This window comes from Liolophura sinensis, chromosome 1 (genome assembly GCF_032854445.1).
Source record: "Liolophura sinensis isolate JHLJ2023 chromosome 1, CUHK_Ljap_v2, whole genome shotgun sequence".
Lineage (NCBI taxonomy): Eukaryota > Metazoa > Mollusca > Polyplacophora > Chitonida > Chitonidae > Liolophura > Liolophura sinensis.
Window position 1 is genome coordinate 6,347,258 of NC_088295.1, and position 24,221 is coordinate 6,371,478.

General features: G+C 42.0%; 2 protein-coding genes across 6 annotated transcripts; both read left to right on the top strand.

The window, feature by feature from the left end:
- Positions 1-2,536: 2,536 nt before the first annotated feature.
- LOC135470050 (uncharacterized) lies at positions 2,537-12,818 on the top strand. 5 transcript variants are annotated; one of them, XM_064748765.1, is made up of 8 exons: positions 2,537-3,080; positions 5,327-5,541; positions 6,149-6,345; positions 7,118-7,359; positions 7,679-7,789; positions 10,460-10,547; positions 11,110-11,237; positions 11,704-12,818. In XM_064748765.1, the coding sequence occupies exons 2-8, from the start codon at positions 5,344-5,346 to the stop codon at positions 12,006-12,008; spliced, it is 1,269 nt and encodes a 422-aa protein (XP_064604835.1). In that variant the 5' UTR covers positions 2,537-3,080; positions 5,327-5,343; the 3' UTR covers positions 12,009-12,818. The 5 variants fall into 5 exon arrangements, with proteins under 5 accessions (XP_064604835.1, XP_064604870.1, XP_064604851.1 ...); XM_064748800.1 differs by having other exon boundaries at positions 2,545-3,080; positions 10,460-10,538; XM_064748781.1 differs by lacking the exon at positions 2,537-3,080 and adding an exon at positions 3,112-3,233.
- Positions 12,819-16,612: 3,794 nt separating this feature from the next.
- LOC135481149 (uncharacterized) lies at positions 16,613-22,935 on the top strand. Its single transcript, XM_064761046.1, has 9 exons — positions 16,613-16,746; positions 18,189-18,373; positions 19,109-19,299; positions 19,417-19,765; positions 20,505-20,695; positions 20,814-21,037; positions 22,118-22,228; positions 22,425-22,508; positions 22,820-22,935. Exons 2-9 carry the CDS (start codon positions 18,197-18,199, stop codon positions 22,897-22,899), a joined length of 1,407 nt encoding a protein of 468 aa, XP_064617116.1. The 5' UTR covers positions 16,613-16,746; positions 18,189-18,196; the 3' UTR covers positions 22,900-22,935.
- The last annotated feature ends 1,286 nt before the right edge of the window (positions 22,936-24,221 follow it).

A 24,221-nucleotide genomic window follows, 5' to 3' on the forward strand; every position in this document is an offset into this window, starting at 1 on the left:
CAGGCCCTGTTATATATGTACAGCGCGGACCTGATGGAAAGCACCTTGTTCAATGCTCTGTTTATTTAACTGGCTGTTCATTGGCTGTTAATTCTGTGTTTAAAAATAGTTGAATCCACCTGGGACGTATATAAGCCGTGTTTTCTGTGCAGAGAGGAGGGATTTTTGCTGCATCCACTGGGAGCCAGGAGAGTGTGCGACGTTCTCGTATCGAGTCCATTATATTTATATGAGCTGGTGATGCCAGTTTCATTTGGGAGGACAGATTTTTATGCCGGCACCGTTTGTGTACCACAGTTGTACTGATGTCTGGTTTATGTGAATTTCTGCGGAAGTCACGTTTATTGGTGTTCGGATCTTTATTATGATTATACAGTGTTGACTGCAATTTGTTTAACACGCTGACCTCACCTGACCGACAAGGTCGTCAAGGACTAAACTGAAGTTTTCAGTTTTCCAAAGGACGTTCGTTCTGCCACAAGGTGACATTACTCTACGTCTCTGAACGGCTCGTTTGTGAGCTTCTGCGGGAGCTGTGACTGTTCTAAAGTGGATTATACCTCCATGCCTGTATTTACCCTGTGTTGTGCTCTGCGGGTGTGACGTCATTCAAAGGCTTGACTGTTCCAGTTCTGTGTAACCTGTGTACTGTGTTCGCGTTCACTAACCTGGCGAAGTACCTGTCTGGGACAATTTGTGACTTGTGTGAATTGTGTGTTTATCCCATGGTCTTTACGTTGAATCTCCTGGAACACGTTCCTTGGGATGCAAAGGTGAACTGGAAACTTTTAAAGACCGGTAATACTGATGTGTATGTTTTTTATGTTGTTGTTGTTGAACTGTCTGTAAAACTGTACGTCTCATTTTATATAATAAGCATTGTTTACATTGTAATATTGAGTCACTGAGTCTGTTTTCTGTTGCTGTTTTCAATACCGTAACAGAGACAGCAGGCTCTGAACTCAGCGTATGTAAACAGTGGCAAGCTAAATTTAGAAGCTGATGGCAGTTGTGCACATAACACTGGTTTCAACATAGGTAATGCAAGTCTTACATGAATGAAAAGGTTTTCACCTGGTGGAAAGGCTATTACTTTAGTGGATTGTTTTCAATGTGTGGAAACATTTCTCTCTTGGATGGAAACAGTTCTCACCTGGGTGAAAAACTTGATACCAGAGTCCGGAGAACGTTTACCAGTTAACTGTTCTAACAGATAGCAAATATTTCCATCCCAAGTTCGTTTGTGTACCCTTTTAATAGTAAAATACGTGTGGCTAAAAATGCATTTTCTCTCCATCTTCAGTCCAGGAGCGGAACTACAAGGGGAACAGAGTGGTCCTGACGCCACCCCGCCACCAACCCCTTCCTCAACAGCGGCGAAGAAAACAAATTATTAATTTGTAACAATGTACAATAAAGGTCCCGGTTGTACTTTCAGTGAGTTTACACAGTGAACAAGTTTCATGTAATGCCAAATTTGAACGCGGTAGAAATGATTACAAAATTTTCTTCCTGTATTGTATTTATATAGCCCCGTGGCACCTAGTTACACACTGCAGTTTCTGTGTTCTGACCCTCTAGAAGCTTTGACATCTGAAGAAAGCATGATTTGTTGTCGCCGTTTTACGTAGCGGTATACAGCATAATCCCGGCGTGAGTTTTAATTTCTGTACGACATATTAATGGTTAGATAAAAATGGTTATTACTTATTGAAACAGATTAAGTGCCTATATGACTGATTCTTATTTATCTTTTAAATCGTCTGGTTAACACACAATTTTGGCTACTATAGGCCTACAGTCTCTTTTTCTTTTCACAAATAACGTGATATCACAAAGTCTTCAAAATTGTATTATGAATTTTGAAATTCTTTATTAACCTTTTTCGGTCTGATAAGGCTTTTTTATGAAGCCTTTAACATAGTGAGGCCCTAACTCCTAAACCTGGCGCACAAACTTTTAGTCTTCTAAATTTTATGTCAGTTTTCGGCTCCGAACTCTTCCATACCCTACGTCTCGGGGCACCACTTAACTTTGAACGGCTGAAAACTCGAATTTACAACAATCTAGGATCGTTGAACTCCCGAGGTCCTGTTCTGTTCGTATAAGCTACTACCCACCCCCACCCGGTCCCCCGTTATTAATGTTTTTATGGCTTTGTACTCTCTATATGGATACAAAATCCACGCTGATTGGCTGACAGTTGAGGTAGGGTTCCATTGGTTAAACCTTGCAGAATGATCACGACTGAATAAATGTACCATACTTAAAAGTCAGCTTTGGCAAGGCAGAGCCTGGGCAGGGTACAGATTGTCACTGACTTTTTTAACGATGCTTTTTGTAAGTTTTGAATTATCACCTGGATCAGTGGAAATTCTTTTCATCCAGTAAAAAACATCGGGGGGGGGGGGGAGGGGGATGGCCTGTATTTATTTTTTTACCCAGGTTAAAAGAAAAAAGTATGCATAAAAAGTTAAATGTCGTATGTAGGCGGCCGTACGTACGAGAGCTTTTGATGTTAAAGCTGCACACGTACCGTCCTCACTGTTTATTGTAGGAGATCTGGTAGTTGGAGCGAGCGTATTCTAGGTTGTATTTTCTATATGATTGTATTGTACAATCATTCTTACCTGTGGTGCAGAACTCTCGTATACTCACGCTTGACTGAAAAGTGAAAGAAACCTAGTGTATGTGTTAATACATGTCTGGATTAGACCATCTAGGTGTCATTAATATATGGCCATGCTATGGGCATCTCAGTTTCCATAATGGAAATGTCGGAAAGCAAACAAGTTCGTTACGGCCACACGACGCACAAAGTTATTAGCCAACCAGGATTTACATGTGCACCTGCGTCATTTGAAAGACGACAAACAAGAATGAGGCTGAAGGGAATTCCCCTCTTAACCAGTCTTACGGGTGCTTGAAAACGCTAGCCAGCATGAGAGTTAACTGAGCCTTCAAAGGTAGACCCAAATGGAGTCACCGCGGTATGGTAGGAAGTCAGCGATTTTACTCCAGTACGCATATACCTGTCGACAACACCCAGAGATCGCCCTTAGAAACCAGGCCAGGATTTGGTGAGTCTATGGTATACATGCACACTATCGTCCTGTGACACACTGTGACATCCTTGTCACGACACGTGTCACAAACGGTTCCTGATACGTGAAATTCTATCAGCTGAACACCAGCCAAGGAACCACATAGGACTGAGTGAAATCCCAGGGATGGTAATTACATTGTCGTATATGGTTACATAGAATACACAAAGCGCCACGTTTGTCTGGCAGCAACCTGCGGATTATCCTGGGTTTTCCCTGGAAAAGGCGCCTTGGGACACTGGAACATATATAATCGTAATTCTTTATGTTGAATAGTCAAAGCTAAGGGCATTGAAGTTAGTCTTGGGCGAAATTTATGGCCATTTGGGGTATATATAGGATAAACAAAACTTGTTGAAACACTAAGAATATCAAATATGGATATCTATGACAGTCAAATTTACTTTCAAACTCTGCAAATTAATCCGACAAATTTGTTATCATAAAATTACTTAGCATGTTCTTTTATTATCTGCAGCTTAAGTTCAGTTTATTCTGAGAGATTACACTATTCTTGAGAATTAGGAATGGCTTCAGTACAGTCGTACTTTGTTCCCAGCATCTGAGCATGACGGATAAATAAATGGATTATGTCACATTGGCGAATATTTGTGAAAACTGTTGTTTCCATCAGAACCTGCAAGAATTTATGTGAACTTTCCCAGTCGTTACATACCCACTTATCGTGTTATTGTGACGCTCCTACTTTTGTTTATTGAATCATTCTCATACAGAGCACGCGACCCCGTTACACGCCACAGGATAACAATTCAGATTCCTAACTGACCGTGATAACAAATCACTATTTCATTAACGCTTTAAATAGATGATAATATAATGATAACATTTTCAGTTTATCGCCATGTGCAGACTACTAAATGTAAACATACAAGTCAAAAAACAAAAGGCTATATAAATGATTTGGGTTTTGAAACGTCGTAAATTGATACAAGTATCAATATCCGATATGAAAAGTTATCTGGTTAAAAAATCCAAACGTCTTATTAAAACGGTTTAATGGACAACTGCATGGAGAGTAAAACAGATCTTCTGATCGGGATGCTTGAACTTACTCACTGTAAAACACTTTGCTTGTTAGATGTTTAAAACACGAGGTCAAAATATTTCAGTTAATGTAAATGGTGATAACGTTGTGAAAGGAAATTCATCGTTTGCCTTAAGCAGATAACAGGTACGTCGCGGGTCTGCAAAGCTGTTCGCACGAAGGTGACCCAGTTTTAAACCCTGTAGGGGTTAGTTAATCTTTGCGTATTTACTCGATAGATCCGGTTTACACACTTCGTCGCATGAACACAGATATATATCCAGCGTCTTTTTTATTTTTTGTCCGGTGTTGATCATACATGATAAACACGGCTTTTTTACAGTAGGCCTACCGGTAGTTACATCTCCAATACATGAACCCATGTGTTCTTGGGGCCCCAGGGCCCATAAACAGTTGCAAAATGCGCCTGACTACACGTCACCATGGAAAATACAATTGGCCCAGATTTGCCAGAGCTTTGTAGAAAGTAGAATCTTGTAAAGTCGTGTGTAAGCCGATGCAATTACTTATTGAATCGTTCCATGCGGTTACACGTTTTCATGCTCGGATGGTTAACAAACCTGCTGAAAAGAAGTCGACCCAACAGGTGTACTCGTTTGTTCTTTCCTGTAAGAAGTCACTGCTTGTATATAGTTGTACCCCTAAAGCCGAAAATGTAGTTCACAGCTGTAACAACACGGATTGGTGTGATTTTATACACAGTTTTCAGCCAACGTGTTCATACGGCTAATGTTCCCTGTCAGACAGAGTAACCTGTCGATCTGGCCTGCGGCTGTCTATATGTAAATCACGGATAAACACGGAAGTCTGCTGGCTGTCGTGAGAATGTTTGTCTTGAGCTCAGAAAGTTCACTCTTCTTATCACAAATTATTGGGGCTGCATTTATTCTTGATGAAAATACACAGGCAACTAAGAGCAGAATATATGCTTAAGACTGCTACCTGAAGACGACACGATTCATGTGTAAACAATAAACACTATAATCTCCCTAACACTAAGTTCTGAATATTTTTCTGAGTGTTTGTTTTGACACGTTGACGTTGGACACTTTGTGGAAAGTACATGTAAAACCTCTAGCCAGAATAACATGTTCACAAATAAATTGACAAAATGTGTGGGTCATTTCTAGTTACAGGAATATTCTTTCCTCCTCAGACTATTGACTACATTGGATGCGGATGATGGAACCCTATTTCCGGTTACTCCTGGCAGCAGTTGTTCTGTTAGTAATGGTGAAATGTGGGAAATCTCCGAGGACACGCTTAACCCGGTGTAAACATGGTAACCATAAGTATTACGTCCCGTCCCTGAAGACGTGCAGACGCTGTCCGGCCTGTGACCCGGGGTGGGGACTTTCACCTGATCCAGGGGTTTGACAATTTCCAAATATCACTTTTTCACAGTTTTTTCTTCTCTCTTTTTCTTCTCACTGTTTATTTCATTGGTGTTTTGGGGCCTCCGTGGCTCAGTCGGTTAAAGCGCTAGCGCAGCGTAATGACCCAGGAGTCTCTCACCAATGCGGTCGCTGTGAGTTCAAGTCCAGCTCATGCTGGCTTCCTCTCCGGCCGTACGTGAGAAGGTCTGCCAGCAACCTGCGGATGGTCGTGGGTTTCCCCCGGGCTCTGCCCGGTTTCCACCCACCATAATGCTGGCCGCCGTCGTATAAGTGAAATATTCTTGAGTACGGCGTAAAACACCAATCAAAAAAAAAAAAAAAAAATCATTGGTGTTTACGCCGTACTCAGGAACATTTCACTTATACGATGTCGGCCTCTCTTTTTAACTGACATGACTAATATCTATGTTCTTTTCATCGTAAAATATTACTCTTCAAAGAAATACTTTAAGGCTGTCCGTGTTCTGGTAGAAATAACCTTACACTGTTGTATCAGTGTAAATGTATGGTTGACATTACAGTCAATTTTCTAAATGTAGGCTGCAGACAGGAGAGATGTATTTATCAATGTTATGTTTTAGGACAAACTTAGGATCGACCAAAGCAATGGTCTACCCTTGGAGTGTTACAACTGTACCAAGTGTCCCTTGGGGAAATACAGCGACAAGACAGGTCGCACGCTCTGTAAACCTTGTTATAACTGCTCCACTTTGGAACGCGTTGAGCGGACAGTGTGCAGTCCGACACACAACGCTGTCTGTGGCGAATGCAAACCTATGTAAGTTGTCAGATGTTCACAGATAAAAGCTTAATTTATCATTGGCGCACAAAACAAAGCTCCTTGCTGTTCTATATGTTTTCTGTGACCATATTATGGATTCACAGCATTACCGCCTTTTTCACAACTTGGCTTCTGTCATCTCCACGTAAACACATTGACTACATACAGTTTCCTCTGTCACTTGCGCGTAAATACTTTGAAAACATACAGTTTCCGCTGTCATCTGAACACAAGCATATTAACCTCGTGTAGTTTCCTCTGTAATTACACACATTCCATGGCTCCACAACCTTTTGTCTGCCATGTGTACACATATTCCATGGCTTCACAACCTTTTGTCTGCCGTCTGTACACATATTCCATGTCTCCACAACCTTTTGTCTGCCATCTGTACACACATTACATGGCTCCACAACCTTTTGTCTGCCATTTGTACACACATTCCATGCCTTCACAACCTTTTGTCTGCCATCTGTACACACATTCCATGCCTTCACAACCTTTCTGTCATCTGTATATAAATGCATATTTTATACATTTTAATTTCCTGGATGTTGCCTTTGGGTTAGTGAGCTAAAGTGGTTTTCTTGCCGCACGCGTTCAGCCTCTGGCAATGAGGTTCCACAGATTCGAACATAGCTTTAGCTCTTTTGATTGCTTTTTTAAGTCGGAGGTTTTGTCAATTACCTGACCAATCAAACCCGATGAAGTGTGTAAAACACTTCACGTACAAGAAAGAAGCATGAACCGTAAACTCTTTCTGTTTTAGGTATTACGATATCTACGCTCTAAAGTATGAGAATCCCGATGTTACCAAATCCTGTAAACGTTGCTCATTTGTCAAGGACACAGACATTGCTCAATGTGCCATATACGCCTACAAACTTTCTGTGCCGCCTGACCTTACCACTTATCTCTTATCCACGACAACTGTGGCTACCGAAGCGCATAAACCAGCACCCCACACAGACAGCAAACAAGGCAATGGTAAGAAGTCGACACTCTGGTCAGGTAAGTCTGCTTCACTTCCTTTTCTTTGGGTAACTAGTTTGAGTTTCTGATGGTGTTGTTATAATTATGACTAAGCGCTACTCATAGTCTGGAGATGTGTCATTTTAATTTCTGAGCAAGCTTTTGGTTTCTCTGTTTTATAATATATGTAGTCAGGCCTTAGGTTCACGTGAGGATCCATGTCAGAAAATTATGATAAAGTACTGATATAAGCTGGCAAGTATATTGTGATGAATATACCGCAGTATCAACTTGGAATCGTAGTCTGTGTTACGATGAATGTACATTACAACAATCCTGGGAACGTTCTCTGTTGCAGCTAACGCTGTTCCCATAGTTTCCGTCGTCGTCATAATCTCCGTTATCAGTACCCTCTCTGTCATCGGTGTCGTTATACTTAGAAAACGTCAAGTTACCCACACAGATCCAGGTGAGCCCATTGAAACGTTCTGGGTAATACAGCAATACAGCAATACAGCAATTTAGCATGTTGACTGACGTAATTTACAGTGTTATAAATACTGTTTTCATCCATTTTGATAAACTAATGCACGGCGCACGTTGAAACGACACATACATGTAAATGTATGTCATAAAGCATATATCTGTGACTGAGCCCTTTTGGCGGTCTTATGGATGTACGGTTTGTGTACTGTGACTCAGCCCTGATGGACGTAAGGTTTGTGTACTGTGACTAAGCCCTGATGGATGTAAGGTTTGTGTACTTTGACTAAGCGCTGATGGACATCCGATGAATGTAAGGTTTGTGTACTGTCACTAAGCCCTGATGAATATCTGGTGGATGTAGGGCTTGTGTACTGTAACTGAGCCCTTTTGGAGCTCTGGTGGATGTAGAGTTTGTGTACTGTGATTAAGCCTTGATGATCATCTGATGGTTGTAGGGTTTGTGGACTGTGAATAAACCCTGATGGACATCTGATGGATGTATGGTTTGTGTACTGTTACTAAGCCCTGATGGACATCCGATGAATGTAAGGTTTGTGTACTGTGACTAAGCCCTGATGAGCATCTAGTGGATGTAGGGCTTGTATACTGTAACTGAGCCCTTTTGGAGCTCTGGTGGATGTAGAGTTTGTGTACTGTGATTAAGCCGTGATGATGATCTGATGGAGGTTGGGTTTGTGGACTGTGAATAAACCCTGATGGACATCTGATGGATGTATGGTTTGTGTACTGTTACTAAACCCTGATGGACATCTGGTGGATGTAAGGTGTACTGTGACTAAGCTCTGATGGACATCTGGTGGATGTAGGGTTTGTGTACTGTACTTATATCTGATGGCTGTAAGGTTTATGGAACGGTGACTTAGTCCTTTTGGAGATCTGATGCATGTAGTGTACTGTGACTAAGCCATGATGGATATCTGATGGGCTTTAGCCCTGAGGGACATCTGATGGATGTAAGGTTTCTGTACTGTGACTTAGCCCTGAGGGACATCTGATGGATGAATGGTTTGTGTACTGAGACTAAGCCCTAAGGGACATCTGATGGCTGTAAGGTTTATGGAACGGTGACTTAGCCCTTTTGGAGATCTGATGCATGTAGAGTTTGTGTACTGTGACTAAGCCATGATGGACATCTGATGGCTGTAAGGTTTATGGAACGGTGACTTAGCCCTTTTGGACATCTGACGGATGTAAAGTTTGTGTACTGTTACTTAGCCCCTTTGGAGATGGATGTAGGGTAGTCTGAAAACTACAATACTTCACAGAAGTATGAAGTGGATCGGATGAAGAGTTGTGGAAAAGAAATCGAAAGATAGACTTAGAGAGAGAGACAGAGGTTCCTGATCGGGGCCTACTCCAGAGACATAGGTTCTCAGATAGGGGCCTACTCCAGAGACAGAGGTTCTTGATTGGGGCATTCTCCTATCTGAAATTTTCTGTCCAGTTTCTATACTGTTTTCTCTATAATGACCGGTGATTGGTGTGAAATCTATAAAAGAAAATGTGATGTTGTTTGTATTCTACATGTTTGAAATAGTTATCTCCAACAGCAGGCAGAAGTGTTTTCTTACGTGAATGATTTAGGGGTGGCACGTTTCTTTATACTAAAAGGGCAGTCTGATTTGTAGGAAATATACTTCATCCATACCAGTGTTTTAGATTCGTGGCCAAATTCGTACCTTTATCGTAGCTCTCCAATCCCAATAGCTTCAGATTTGGTTATTTAGGCCGAATAGCGTAGTTACTAAACCTGGCTTCATGTTCGGACATTCAGCTAAAATGTCGTAGCTGCAAAATAATAGCGCGTCATCCCAGCTAATCCGTTGAACTGCTTAGCATAATAAATCAGCAAATGAATGAAGAAATTCCTTTTGACGATCTCATTATTTCGACTTTAATTCAGTCATTCTCAGGAGAATTGTGTCAAGTGAGGCACGTTTAAGATGTGTATATATATATATATATATATATATATATATATATATATATATATATATATATATATATATATATATATATATATATATATATACAGTAGGCTCCCAGAAAAGCACAAATAACAAGCACGTCTAACACGATAAGCCCAGTAATAAACATTTATGGTGTTGGTTTGGAGTCGGTTGGTCAGATTAGGCAGTATATACAGTAATGAATGAATTGTTTTGTAGTGTATAATATGACATGACGGACAGTCTCCTCGAGGCTTCTGTTAATAATCAGTTAAAAGAACTTGAAGATTTTGTTGTGTGCATTGAAGATTATTTTATTGTAATAAGACTGTAATCTTTTTTCGATTTTTATTCTCCAGTTTATTAGCAATTAACTGTTTACCGATATCGTGCGGTGGCTGCCTGTTACGGCATAGCTCAAACATCGTCTTCGGTGAATGACTTAACCAAATTCGAAATATTCAAATAGTTAAAATGAATTTCTTCGCAGTTACTTTGCTTGGTTAATAGGGTGCTATATTTGGACGTTTGAACCAAACTTCAAGAAACAGTTATTGAAAACCCTTTATTTCGGGCCGTTAAAATGAAACTGTAGCTACCTTACTTTTAGCTACCTGCAGCTACCTATTTTTTACAATTTTTTTACGAGGTTTTTTACAAATTTGATTATTCTTTTGTTGAAGTGACGGTGTCTTACCATCGGGCAGATCCGGAAGGAACCACGGAGAGCTGGCTGGATGACACTGTACACCTTCAAACGGAGTTAGTGAAGTACTTTTGTTCTTCTATCAAAATGTTTTAAAATTCTATGATATTGCCTGTCTATCACAACAGCAATGACACACAGTTATGCTTGACAAAGACATTTGGTTTTGTAGATGTTGTCAGAACATTGGCCACCTCATGCATTCAGTCATTATGCAAAGACCTGTGCGTGCCACCATCACTGATGTAGGCTAGCCGTAGCTGATTGGTTAAACCATGATGTGTCCTTGGCTTTGGTACGTGCACCTTGGCTCCACTATATCCGTTACCCCTTGGTTGTGGTACGTGCACCTGTGGCAACATCATATCTGTTACTCCTTGACTGCGGTACGTGCACCTGTGGCACCACTATATCCGTTAATCGTTGGTTGTGGTACGTGCACCTGTGGCACCACTATATCCGTTACCCGTTGGTTGTGGTACGTGCACCTGTGGCACCACTATATCCGTTACCCGTTGGTTGTGGTACGTGCACCTGTGGCACCACTATATCCGTTAATCCTTGGCTGTGGTACGTGTACCTGTGGCACCACCATATCCGTTACCCCTTGGCTGTTTACTGTTACAGTGAGGATACTTCTCGTGATGACCCGTCGGCCCGACACCAAAATATGATGCCAGGGAGCCCTCCCAGCAAAAATGAGGAAGAGCCGCTCCTGGACACAAGCAAAGACCTAAGTACTTTGAACAACCCTTGTAAGTTGTTGACTTATCGTGTGGCATCTGATAAAGGCATAGATACGTTGATACACAGACTGCGTTTTCTCGTTATATACTGGCATCACCACTGTTAAGAAGCTTACGCGATTCGTGCATAGATTTACTTGAGGTTTTGCAAGCTCTTTGAGACTCTTTCACTCGTCTTACAGTTGCCAGGTGTAATTGTGGATAAGAATAGACAGGGCCTCGAGATTTCGAACAGTGAGATTTTGTACATATTAATTATTTATGTATATCTTAACATAGACCATTTACATAATGTCCCTCTTGGTGAGAGTGAAGCAAGTGAAATTGCGACCTGACCCTGACAACTGATCTTTGTTTTCAGATGTGTTAATACATAGGGTATACTAAGATTCAACGCAGCTTTATTTATTATGTCAGACATTTTGTTTAGATCTGTAACTTTCAGCCGACAACTTTTTTTGTTAATTTTCTTTAGTGAACTGGCGGCAGAAAATGCATCTCCGACAAGTGGGGAGAGCATGGCCAGATCTGGCCCGGGCCTGGGGACTCACAGACGCCGATGTGGAATACTTGCGTGCGGAGCGCTGGGAGAGCGAGGGGGAGAGAATCCATCAGATGATACTTACCTGGGAGAGAAAATTACCTCAAACGGCCACAGTGGGCAATGCATTCCAAGGACTGAGAACGTTAGGGCACCTTGGACTTGCCCAGCTATTGCTGAACTCTGCCATCGATAATGTGATGTTCTCTCCGGCGCCTGGTGCTTTGTGTACTAAATAGCCCAACGCTGGCCTGAAGTACTTATATATTTGACTGATGTTTTATGTGGTGGTTGATAGAGTCCATTTTTGATCGCGACCTTAGCGGTTCCGGATGTTCCGCGGGGATGCGGAGGTTTTAATTAAACGGCAACCTCTGCGCCGTCCGCTCCCTCCGCGTCTTCCACGATCCAGTGGAGGTCGCGGTTTTGCATGGCCTCAAGATTCGTGAGTGAAATTATTCAAGACTGGTCAGAAATAGAGAAAATTGGTTCAGAGCTTATTCACGGATCACGTGAATGCGTAACTTTACACTTGTACACTGAATGCTCGATCTCAAGTCGGCGTGCGATGAAATCTGGCAGTTTCTGTCCACGCAGTTATGGAGCTGATGTTTTATTGAGAGAATCAGTGTACTCATGTTCTGTCGACTATCTTGTCGTATTGGTGTCTAAAAAATGTGACTTAAACAAACAAATCGTCAGAAAATAGTTCGTATGATCAGTTTAAAGATAATCATGTGGTATAAACGGTATTTGATCTCACCCCTGTCAGTTCTAGTAAGTCCCACGTTGGCGTCAGATCGCCACCATAGCATAAACAACGTCATGTGATTGGTTACTGGTTTGTCTAAATGAAGATAATGTTGAACATGAAAGCATTGTCTTACTGTCATGTTTGGAGCATGAGGTAAAGCGTTTTTTTAATCTTTCTCTAGCTACAAACCCATGAATTTTTATTTACGCAGCAATGTATAACTGATTTCATAAAAATTTCATGTACTGGATTCTATAATAAAGATGTCGATAATAGCTGGAAGAAAAATCATCTTTAAAAAGTCGATTGTCCATTGTTTTCCTTCTCAGGTTCAATAGCCTTGGCATTGCAATCAATAGCCTAAACAGGGCCATTTACTTGGATAGAACTATGTTTATTGGCATGCATTAGCCTTGGCATAGCATCAATTAGCATGGCCAGAGTACTTGGCAGTCTATAGCCATGGTGGCTTTTTTTCACAGGTAGCTGGTCATAGCCATGCACAAAGATATTCATTAGCACTGGCGTGACAGTCATAACCCTAGTCAGGATGATTTCCGTAGTCATAGTCATGCACATAGACGTTCATTAGCCTTAGTGTGACAGTCATAGCCCTGGTTAGGGTCATTTCCGTGGTCATAGCCATGCACAAAGACATTCATTAGCACTGGTGTAACAGTCATAACCCTGGTTAAGATAATTTCCCTGGTCATAGCCATGCGCAAAGACATTCATTAGCACTGGTGTAACAGTCATAACCCTGGTTAAGATGATTTCCCTTGGTCATAGCCATGCACATAGACATTCATTAGCACAAGTGTGACAGTCATAACCCTGGTCAGGATGACTTCCATAGTCATAGCCATGCACATAGTATTCATTAGCCTCGGTGTGACAGTCATAGCCCTGGCCAGGGTCATTTCCTCGGTCATAGCCATGCACAAAGACATTCATTAGCACAAGTGTGACAGTCATAACCCTGGTCAGGATGACTTCCATAGTCATAGCCATGCACATAGTATTCATTAGCCTCGGTGTGACAGTCATAGCCCTGGTCAGGGTCATTTCCCTTGGTCATAGCCATGCACATAGGCGTTCATTGCCCTTGGTGTGACAGTCATAGCCCGGTCAATGTCATTCCCCTGGTCATAGCCATGCACATAGACGTTCATTAGCCTCGGTGTGACACTCATAGCCCTGGTCAGGGTCATTTCCCTTGGTCATAGCCATGCACATAGGCGTTCATTGCCCTTAGTGTGACAGTCATAGCCCGGTCAATGTCATTCCACTGGTCATAGTTATGCACATAGACGTTCATTAGCCTCGGTGTGACAGTCATAGCCCTGGTCAGGGTCATTTCTTCTGGTCATAGTCATGCACATAGATTTTCATTAGCCTCGGTGTGAAAGTCATAACCCTGACCAGGGTCATTTCCTTTGGTCATAGCCATGCACATAGGCGTTCAATAGCCTTAGTGTGACAGTCATAGCCCTGGCCAGGTCATAGCCATGCACATAGACGTGCATTAGCACTGGTGTGGCAGTCATAACCCTGGTCAGCATCATTTCCTCGGTCATAGCCATGCACAAAGACATTCATTAGCACTGGTGTAACAGTCATAACCCTGGTCAGCATCATTTCCTCGGTCATAGCCATGCACACAGACGTTCATTAGCCTTGGTGTGACAGTCATAGCCCTGGTCAGGGTCATTTCCGCTTGTCATAGCCATGCACATAGACGCTCATTATCCTCGGTGTGACAGTCTTAGCCCTGGTCAGGATTATTTTCCTGGTCATAGCCATGCACATATGTATTCATTAGCCTTTGTGTGACAGTTATACCCCTGGTCAGGGCCATTTCCCCTCGTTATAGCCATGCACATAGACGTTCATTAGCCTTAGTGTGACAGTCATAACCTTGGTCACGCTCATTTCCCTTGGTCATCGCCATGCACATAGACGTTCATTAGCATTAGTGTGACAGTCATAACTTTTGTCAGGGTCATTTCTCCTAGTCATAGCCATGCACATAGACATTCCAAAGCCTTGCTGTGACAGTCCCAACCCTGGTTAGGGTCATTTCCTCTGGTCATAGCTATGCACATAGACGTTCATTGGCCTTAGTGTGACAGTCATAACCCTGGTCAGGGTCATTTGTTCTGGTCATAGTCATGCACATAGGTGTTCATCAGTCTTCGTTTTACAGTCATAGCCCTGGTCAGCATCATTTCCTTTGTCATAGCCATGCACATAGACCTTTATTGGGCTTAGTGTGACAGTCATAGTTCTCGTCATGGACCTTTTCTTTGGTCATAGCCATTCACATAGACGTTCATTAGCCTCTGTGTGACAGTCATAACCCTGGTCAGGTTCATTTCCCTTGGTCATAGCCATGCACATAGTCGTTCATTAGCCTTAGTGTGACAGTCATAATCTTGGCCAGGGTCATTTTCCTTGGTCATAGCCATGCACATAGACGTTCATTAGCCTTAGTGTGACAGTCATAACCCTGGTCAGGGTCATTTCCCTTTCTCATAGCCATGCACATAGACGTTCATTAGCCTTGCTTTGACAGTCTCAACCCTGGTTAGGGTCATTTCCCCTGGTCATAGCCATGCACATAGACGTTCATTAGCCTTGCTTTGACAGTCTCAACCCTGGTTAGGGTCATTTCCCCTGGTCATAGCCATGCACATAGACGTTCATTTGCTTTAGTGTGACAGTCATAGCCCTGGTCAGAGTCATTTTCCCTGGGCCTAGTCATGCACATAGACGTTCATTGCCCTCGGTGTAACAGACATACCTCTGGTCACGATCATTTCCCCTTGTCAAGGACATGCACGTAGACAGTTATTAGCCTTGTCCTGTCATTTATTTTAATTGTCAGATCAAAGGGAAAAGTACTAGGTTAGTAGAACGTCGGAATTTTCAACTGAAGGTGTCATTATTTTTTTATGGAAGCTCTTAAGTACCTACTCCCCACGAGCTCTCTATGTTCTGAGTTCTTTACACGACAGATTAGTGTACCTACTACCCAGTTCTGTACTTTGGTCTACCTTTTCCCCACGGGCTCTGTATGCTCTCATTTCATCACAGGACACCCAGGAGCCTCTCACCAATGTGGTCGCTGTGAGTTTAAGTCCAGCTTATGCTGGCTTCCTCTCCGACCGTATGTGGGAAGGTCTTGCAACAACCTGCGGATGGTTGTGGGGGTTTTTTCCCCGGGCTTTGCCCGTTTTCTTCCCACCACAATGCCGGCTGCCGTCGTATAAGTGAAATATTCTTGAGTACGGCGTAAAACACCAATCAAATAAATAAATAAATAAATCATCACAGGACAAGTTAGTGTTCGTTCTGTATGCTCCCAGTTTATCATGCGACAGGTTAGTTCACCTGCTCCTTTCAGGTTTTGTATGTTCTCAGGTTATCAGAGGACTAATTAGTTTACCCTCATCCTGTGGGGTTGCCCAAAGGCTCATTATACATTGGATGTATTCGCACGTCATTTCTGTTTTGTCCACACCGTGTTGTGCACTGAATGACTTTAAAGTAGACCCACAAGTACATAATCTCAAGCATTGACATTGCGAGGAAGCAAAACATGATTGGCTCAGAGTGCCATTATTTGCCATGATTTTGTTAAAACGTATATGCTTTTCTAGCTCCGTATGTCTCTGACTATTGACAGATAAGGGATGATTTTCATTGCAGTAGTCGCTCGCTGAGGCACCGGAACAGCACAAGCTAACCTAAATAGCAGGATACATGAATGGGTGTGACATTACCTGGGGGAATCCCCAACAATAGGCCTATGCGCTTACGCTGCTCATGACTCATACACGCTGTTTTACGTTCCATGTTGTTTACTATAAACCTAGTTACTTTATCAAATACGTGAGCTATGCAGAACGGGGAATTACCAGATTACCAGCTCTTTTTCCTCCAATAGTTGTCGGGCGTTTTATACAGGTGGCAGTCAACTGGCCACGCCCTCATACTAACATTTACAAGGAAGTAGCTAACTAAACAATTTAAAATCTTAACATTGATGGACAAGTTTTTCATAAGCATTCCCGCATGCGCACTATGAAAACTGATCTGCCCGGCAGCAGTAATGCTTAAACCATTTCATACGTGACACTTGATGTCAGTTTATCGCTGATGTCCGGCCTTGACAGACGTCGTCATTGATTCATTGAACGTGTATAGCCATTTGGAGTAAGGTAATTTAACACTTGTATTTCGCTTTAAAAGGCAACTCCAAGTAAACAACTAGAACATAAAGGGGATATAGTCTATCAGATGAATTATAATCACTGATTATTTATACCGGCTTACAGTAGGATTCATTCGAGCATAAAGGCTCTAAATAATAATAAAATAATGGTGCTAAATAATAATAATAATAATCATAATAATAATGATTTGCAAAGTGCGCTGTTTAACCCTTTTTGATGAGAAATAAATACATCTGAGTATTTCTCCGAAGGGGACCATTTGTATGATATACAGACGACCAGCACTACAGGTGTAAGTCGTGTTTATAAGAGAATTAAGTTTTGAAAAATTTATTTCAAAAAGCATTCAGCGAATTGTTTTACCTATTACTTCATTTGACTAATTAGTGTGTGAGCTTCAGTTTACGGTGTCACAATCCGCAAGGATCAAATGATAAATACCTGTAGGCTACCAGTAAATGCAGTAAATGTTGCATTCTCTGTTGGCATCTTTGACCCTTGGCTACCCATGACAAAATAAGTTTGTCGTTTACTCTGTAGACAAATAAGCTTGTTGTTTACGCCTAGGACGAATAAGTTTGTCGTTTACACTTTGGACGAATAAGCTTGTCGTTCACACTGTGGAAGAATAAGATTGTCGTATAATCTATGGACGAATAAGCTTGTCTGTTACTCTGTGGACAAATAAGCTTGTCTGTTACTCTGTGGGCGAATAAGCTTGTCTGTTACTCTGTGGGCGAATAAGCTTGTCTGTTACTCTGTGGACGAATAAGCTTGTCTGTTACTCTGTGGACAAATAAGCTTGTCTGTTACTCTGTGGGCAAATAAGCTTGTCTGTTACTCTGTGGACGAATAAGCTTGTCGGTTATTATGTGGACGTGGGGGCCTCCGTGGCTCAGTTGGTTAGCGCGTTTGCGCAGCGCAATGACCCAGGAGTCTCTCACCAATGCGGTCCCTGTGAGTTCAAGTCCAGCTCATGCTGGCTTCCTCTCCGGCCGTACGTGGGAAGGTTTTCCAGCAACCTGCGGATGGTCGTGGGTTTTCCCCAGGCTCTGCCCGGTTTCCATTCACCATGATGCTCGTCGCTGTCGTATAATTGAAATATTCTTGAGTACGGCCTAAAACACCAATCAAATAAATAAATATTCTGTGGACGAATAAGCTTGTTCTCTGTGGACGAATAAGCTTGTCGTTTACTCTGTTCCACATATTGCACGTAATGTCACAACTGATCGCATCCTGTGCACCAGTCTTATAGCCAAAATATAGTTCAACATGGAACCACTGATACAAAAACAAAATTTCCTTACTGACACCAACTGGCGAAGTTTATCGCGCTTTAAATTTTGACACTATACAGAGAAAAGAAATCTTTCTAATAGCCGTGATTCTGCGCTCACTTATTCATTCGTAGTTATTTGTATTAGTTAGCAGCATGAGGAATCTCGGAAAGATGGGTGTAGCACTAGCTGTTGCTGTGGTTTTCCTAACCAGTGACGTGATGAGCAAGCCGCGGCCATGTCTACAAGAGAACAACGAATACTACAATTCCCACCTGGGTTGCCACAAGTGCGACCCATGTCCTCCGGGTGAAGAGCCGGACTACGATCAGGTAAGGGTAAAACACCTCAAGTTCGTAGACACCCATATCTACATGAAGCCTAAAGAATTAGGATATTTATCTTTGAGGACCAGAAAGAAAGCTGCGCATTAGCCGTTTTCATTTCCCAAATCTGATTAAACTTGTACAAGTTACATGGTTGTCAAACTGCGCACAGTTTGAACACTATATGTGTGTAGCCAAGTAAAGATATATTTTTGTGTAGTGTTTTATAATTGTAAACACAACTAGAAGTCCAAGCCCTGTTGGAGACTATCTGTAGACTGTCAAAGGCATTAATGTTAAACAAGCATGCTTTCGCGTAAAAGTTATCATATGGCAGCTAAATATTTAGATTTCAGAAATGATTTATTCTTACCGGCTTTAATTTCAGAATACATATACATATATATATATACTCTTGCGTTTAGTACATATATATATATCTACTCTTGCGTTTAGTAGCCTCAACATATCAAAGATATGCACTGCAAATGTAGGTTTTCTTAGTCCTCAAACAATTCTGACTATATCATCCAGTCATTTCGTAACACAGTTTCATAATTATTATAACTATATTGTCATTCTACAGGCATGCAGTTGCTCTCGTTATTTTTCGTCGTCATAAGTTCTTCTGTAAGTAATGATGGTCACAGTGCTTTGTTTGGACATCACCAAGCAATGTGACATTGAGAATTGCTTCATTACAAAGGCCTACTTATACCCTTTCTCATTTTTGTTGATCAGGACGTACCTGTGGACCGTAAGAGAGGGGCTTTACGGTGTTCGGCTTGCCGACCCTGCCAACCCGGGACATACAGCAAAAAAGCTTCCCGACAGCGCTGTAGTTTGTGCAGGAACTGTGAGGTTCTATCCCGACATACTAACCAGCCCTGTACAGCCACACAGAATGCCGTCTGTGGAAAATGTCTGCCAGGGTAGGTCTTGCAAAACCTCTTCTTCGCCACTTGTATCTTTCTCTAAATAAAATACGTTAAAACAACCTTGTTTTTTGAAAGACTGGGAGTAAAGTACAAATGTGCCTTGCCTTACAGACACCATGATGTGTATAAGCGCAAATATAACTCAAGTCTCCCACAGTATGACAAAGCATGTCAGTCGTGTAATGATACTGCCCACAAGACCGTCCCGGAGTGCGCCAGTACCACCCTACCAACTGTCAGGGAGGAAGAGGGACGAACATATCACAATGCAAATGTGGACAAAGAAGCGCTAGTTATCTCTGAAAACTCCCAGGACTCGGCTTTTTCGGCCGCCCTTACCAGTGACGTGATGAGCAAGCCGCGGCCATGTCTACAAGAGAACAACGAATACTACAATTCCCACCTGGGTTGCCACAAGTGCGACCCATGTCCTCCGGGTGAAGAGCCGGACTACGATCAGGTAAGGGTAAAACACCTCAAGTTCGTAGACACACCCATATGTACATGAAGCCTAAAGAATTAGGGTATTTATCTTTGAGGACCAGAAAGAAAGCTGCGCATTAGCCGTTTTCATTTCCCAAATCTGATTAAACTTGTACAAGTTACATGGTTGTCAAACTGCGCACAGTTTGAACACTATATGTGTGTAGCCAAGTAAAGATATATTTTTGTGTAGTGTTTTATAATTGTAAACACAACTAGAAGTCCAAGCCCTGCTGGGGACTATCTGTAGACTGTCAAAGGCATTAATGTTAAACAAGCATGCTTTCGCGTAAAAGTTATCATATGGCAGCTAAATATTTAGATTTCAGAAATGATTTATTCTTACCGGCTTTAATTTCAGAATACATATACATATATATATATACTCTTGCGTTTAGTACATATATATATATATCTACTCTTGCGTTTAGTAGCCTCAACATATCAAAGTTATGCACTGCAAATGTAGGTTTTCTTAGTCCTCAAACAATTCTGACTATATCATCCAGTCATTTCGTAACACAGTTTCATAATTATTATAACTATATTGTCATTCTACAGGCATGCAGTTGCTCTCGTTATTTTCCGTCGTCATAAGTTCTTCTGTAAGTAATGATGGTCACAGTGCTTTGTTTGGACATCACCAAGCAATGTGACATTGAGAATTGCTTCATTACAAAGGCCTACTTATACCCTTTCTCATTTTTGTTGATCAGGACGTACCTGTGGACCGTAAGAGAGGGGCTTTACGGTGTTCGGCTTGCCGACCCTGCCAACCCGGGACATACAGCAAAAAGCCTTCCCGACAGCGCTGTAATCTGTGCAGGAACTGTGAGGCTCTTTCCCGACATACTAACCAACCCTGTACAGCCACACAGAATGCCGTCTGTGGAAAATGTCTGCCAGGGTAGGTCTTGCAAAACCTCTTCTTCGCCACTTGCATTTTCCTATGAATAAAATACGTTAAAACAACCTTGATTTTTTGAAAGACTGGGAGTAAAGTACAAATGTGCCTTGCCTTACAGACACCATGATGTGTATAAGCGCAAATATAACTCAAGTCTCCCACAGTATGACAAAGCATGTCAGTCGTGTAATGATACTGCCCACAAGACCGCCCAGGAGTGCGCCAGTACCACCCTACCGACTGCCAGGGAGCAAGAGGGACGAACATATCACAATGCAAATGTGGGCAAAGAAGAGCCAGTTATCTCTGAAAACCCCCAGGACTCAGCTTTTCACATGACAGGTTAGTTTATTCTCTTCCCAGGGGTTCTGTATGCTCTCAGTTTATCACAGGACAGTTTTGTGTACATTCTTCCCAGAGGTTCTATATGCTGTCAGTTAATCACACGACAGTTTTGTGTACATTCTTCACAGAGGTTCTATATGCTGTCAGTTAATCACACGACAGTTTTGTGTACATTCTTCCCAGGGGTTCTGTATGCTCTCAGTTTATCACAGGACAGTTTTGTGTACATTCTCCTCAGGGGTTCTGTATGCTCTCAGTTTATCACAGGACTGGTTAGTTGACCTCCTCCGCAGGCGTTCTCTATGCTCTCAGCTTGTCACAGGACTGGTTAGTTGACCTCCTCCCAAGGGGTTCCGTATGCTCTCAGTTTCAGAACAGGTTAGTGTACTTTCTCCTCAGGTGTTCTGTGTGTTCTCAGCGTGGCACAGGACTGGTTAGTTTACCTCCTCCCCATTGGTTCTGTGTGCTCTCAGTTTCAGGACAGGTTAGTGTACTTTCTCCTCAGGTGTTCTGCATGTTCTTTGTTTGTCACAGGACTGGTTAGTTTACCTCCTCCCCAGGGGTTCTGTGTGCTCTCAGTTTCAGAACAGGTTAGTGTACTTTCTCCTCAGTTGATTTGTATGTCCTCAGTTTGTCACAGGACTGGTTAGTTTACCTCCTCCCCAGGGGTTCAGTGTGCTCTCAGTTTCAGAACAGGTTAGTGTACTTTCTCCTCAGGTGATTTGTATGTCCTCAGTTTGTCACAGGACTGGTTAGTTTACCTCCTCCCCAGGGGTTCAGTGTGCTCTCAGTTTCAGAACAGGTTAGTGTACTTTCTCCTCAGGTGTTTTGTATGCTCTCAGTTTGTCACAGGACTGGTTAGTTTACCCCCTCCCCAGGGGTTCTGTGTGCTCTCTGTTTCAGGATAGGTTAGTGTACTTTCTTCTGAGGTGTTCTGTATGCTCTCAGTGGATGTTCTGTGCACTTTCTGCTAACACAAGAGAGAATTATGCTCTTCTCCTCGGATTTTACATGGTCATATGCCATGTGAAAGAAAATTTGTTACTCAGTATTTGTATCGCCTTCTTTGTGTTTCAGTTGTTACAGGCATGCCCTATGTGATGGCAATAGTACTAGTCCTGCTGGTTATCGCTGTAGCTGTTTTCATGAGAAAAAGCATCACGAGTCGGCGACAGAAAACTCCCAACTGTGAGTCCTGCCAAGTATTAAACCTCCTGTGTATTTATATACATGTCTCATGAAAAATCTCTTCATTCCCTGTTTTACGGTTTAAGGTTTATCGTTGTAACACTAGTTAGTTTATTATCCAAACTGTGGATTTATTAAAGTAAATCAGTGGATTTCCAAAGACACTGTATTATTGTTCATCAAATTCCTGTTTCAGTGGAAGTAGAATTGGGCAAACTGTGCCCTGTCTTTCCTGGGGAAAATCAGGAAATCCAAGGCATGAGGGCAACCCTAACTCCAGGTAGGTAAACAAGGCAGTGGCGTGGAATTTACATGTACATACCTATCAGTCTTTAGTTAACGAGTTTGAACACTGATCGGTTGAAGAGAGGCGTCCCTACAGTTCACTTTGGATCATTTAACATTGATATAAAATTCAAGTGTAGTACAAACAAATGATCTCCAGAACGTGCTTTATAAAACGAATTACCAACTTTAATACAATGATATGTTAACTTTTTACTGGACGTTTATTCCAAAAGCCTTTACTGCCCTATGATAATATATTTGGTTTAGCTCTCATAAACATACATGTGCTGTATTTGTTTGTAGCTACGTTCCGCGTGAACCCTTGCGCCAGACAGCCCTTAAGGTGGCAGACCGTGGGTCGAAGGCACCACTACTTCCCTTGAGGTCACCACTGATGGTGAGGATTGTTACGTCAAAAAAAATCAGTAGGTATGACATCTGTCCTCTCAGATAGTCAGCCATCGCTTATTACCTAATTAGTATCAATGTTTAAGAAGTTAACTCCTTCATTTTGGTGTTTGTTGTGAACCTTGTTACGTATCTAGCCACATCCCAGAAGCTCCGGCATTTGAGACAAAGGTGTTCAGGATCTACCGCATAAAATGCAGACAGAGGAAAAAAATTGCAAAATTAAATCTCGGTCTATTTCTCCCTGACTTCCTGCTTTTCCCCTCGGCGTAAGAGGTGATTCCAAAACTGATATCTTTGCCACTGTTTCTAATTTCATTTCTTTCCAGAAATCAGTACTTCATTTCCTGAAATAAGTACTACGGCGATAAAAAGCAAATCCATCAAGTTAATAATTTCAAACATATTTGGACATTCAGGGAGATAACAGTAACAGCTGGTATATTGTGTAACACCACTCGATTTTATTTGAAAAGTCATCTGTAAGACACCTTAAAAAGAAGACTGATATTTCTTTATTGTTTGCTAAAATGATTTTCCAGTTGTCCATGGTCAAACGGAATCATGTCCTTAATACCACAACCTTGGGCCTTTGGGCAGTGTGAACTAATGGCTAGAGTTTAACCAGCCCATTCCTCTGCATGCGGTTTAAATACATTATAGTCTTTTTATTATTTCCAGCGAGTATGTCAACTACAGAGTGATACAAAAGCGGATAGGAAGGGAGTGGAAAGATTTAGCCAGAGCTCTGACCATATCGGATCCGGACATCGAGAAGTTGGAGATGGACCATCCAGACACGCGCGAGCGAATCTATCAGCTTCTATTGCTATGGGAGAGAAGGAGCGAAAGCGAGGCTTTGCTAGGACATCTCTGCTCAGCACTGCAATCTATAGAGCGCCATGACGTCGCAATAGAGCTACTCCAGACCTCGGACTCGTACCCATGTTGATAAGCATTGGTCAATGGAGGCGCAGTGATTTGCTAATAGTTTCATCTACTGTACTCAGTCTAGGTCAGGTATCCATGTTGACGCGGCTCTGCACACGTTTGTCTCATGTCTCTACATGTTACCATTGCCTTGCTAGTTTTCAATTCCTAAAGATTTTAACACGATTTTCCTAAACCGTTGATTTTCAACACGTTTAGTACTAGATGTAAGGTGAATATTCCAATTCGGATTATAACCATGTTAGATCTATAGCAATACCATCACCAAAGCTCAGGAATATGGACATAATTCCTTATTTCCCTGATGGCTATACCTGCAAGACGTTCTAAACCTCACACATTCATC

Coding starts and splice junctions, on each gene's coding strand:
- LOC135470050 (XM_064748765.1), top strand. CDS start 5,344: ATGCGGATGATGGAACCCTATTTCCGGTTACTCCTGGCAGCAGTTGTT. Junction 6,346..7,117: donor TGTGGCGAATGCAAACCTAT/GTAAGTTGTCAG, acceptor TTTCTGTTTTAG/GTATTACGATATCTACGCTC. Junction 7,790..10,459: donor AGTTACCCACACAGATCCAG/GTGAGCCCATTG, acceptor CTTTTGTTGAAG/TGACGGTGTCTTACCATCGG.
- LOC135481149 (XM_064761046.1), top strand. CDS start 18,197: ATGAGGAATCTCGGAAAGATGGGTGTAGCACTAGCTGTTGCTGTGGTT. Junction 18,374..19,108: donor AAGAGCCGGACTACGATCAG/GTAAGGGTAAAA, acceptor TTTGTTGATCAG/GACGTACCTGTGGACCGTAA. Junction 21,038..22,117: donor CTCAGCTTTTCACATGACAG/GTTAGTTTATTC, acceptor TTTGTGTTTCAG/TTGTTACAGGCATGCCCTAT.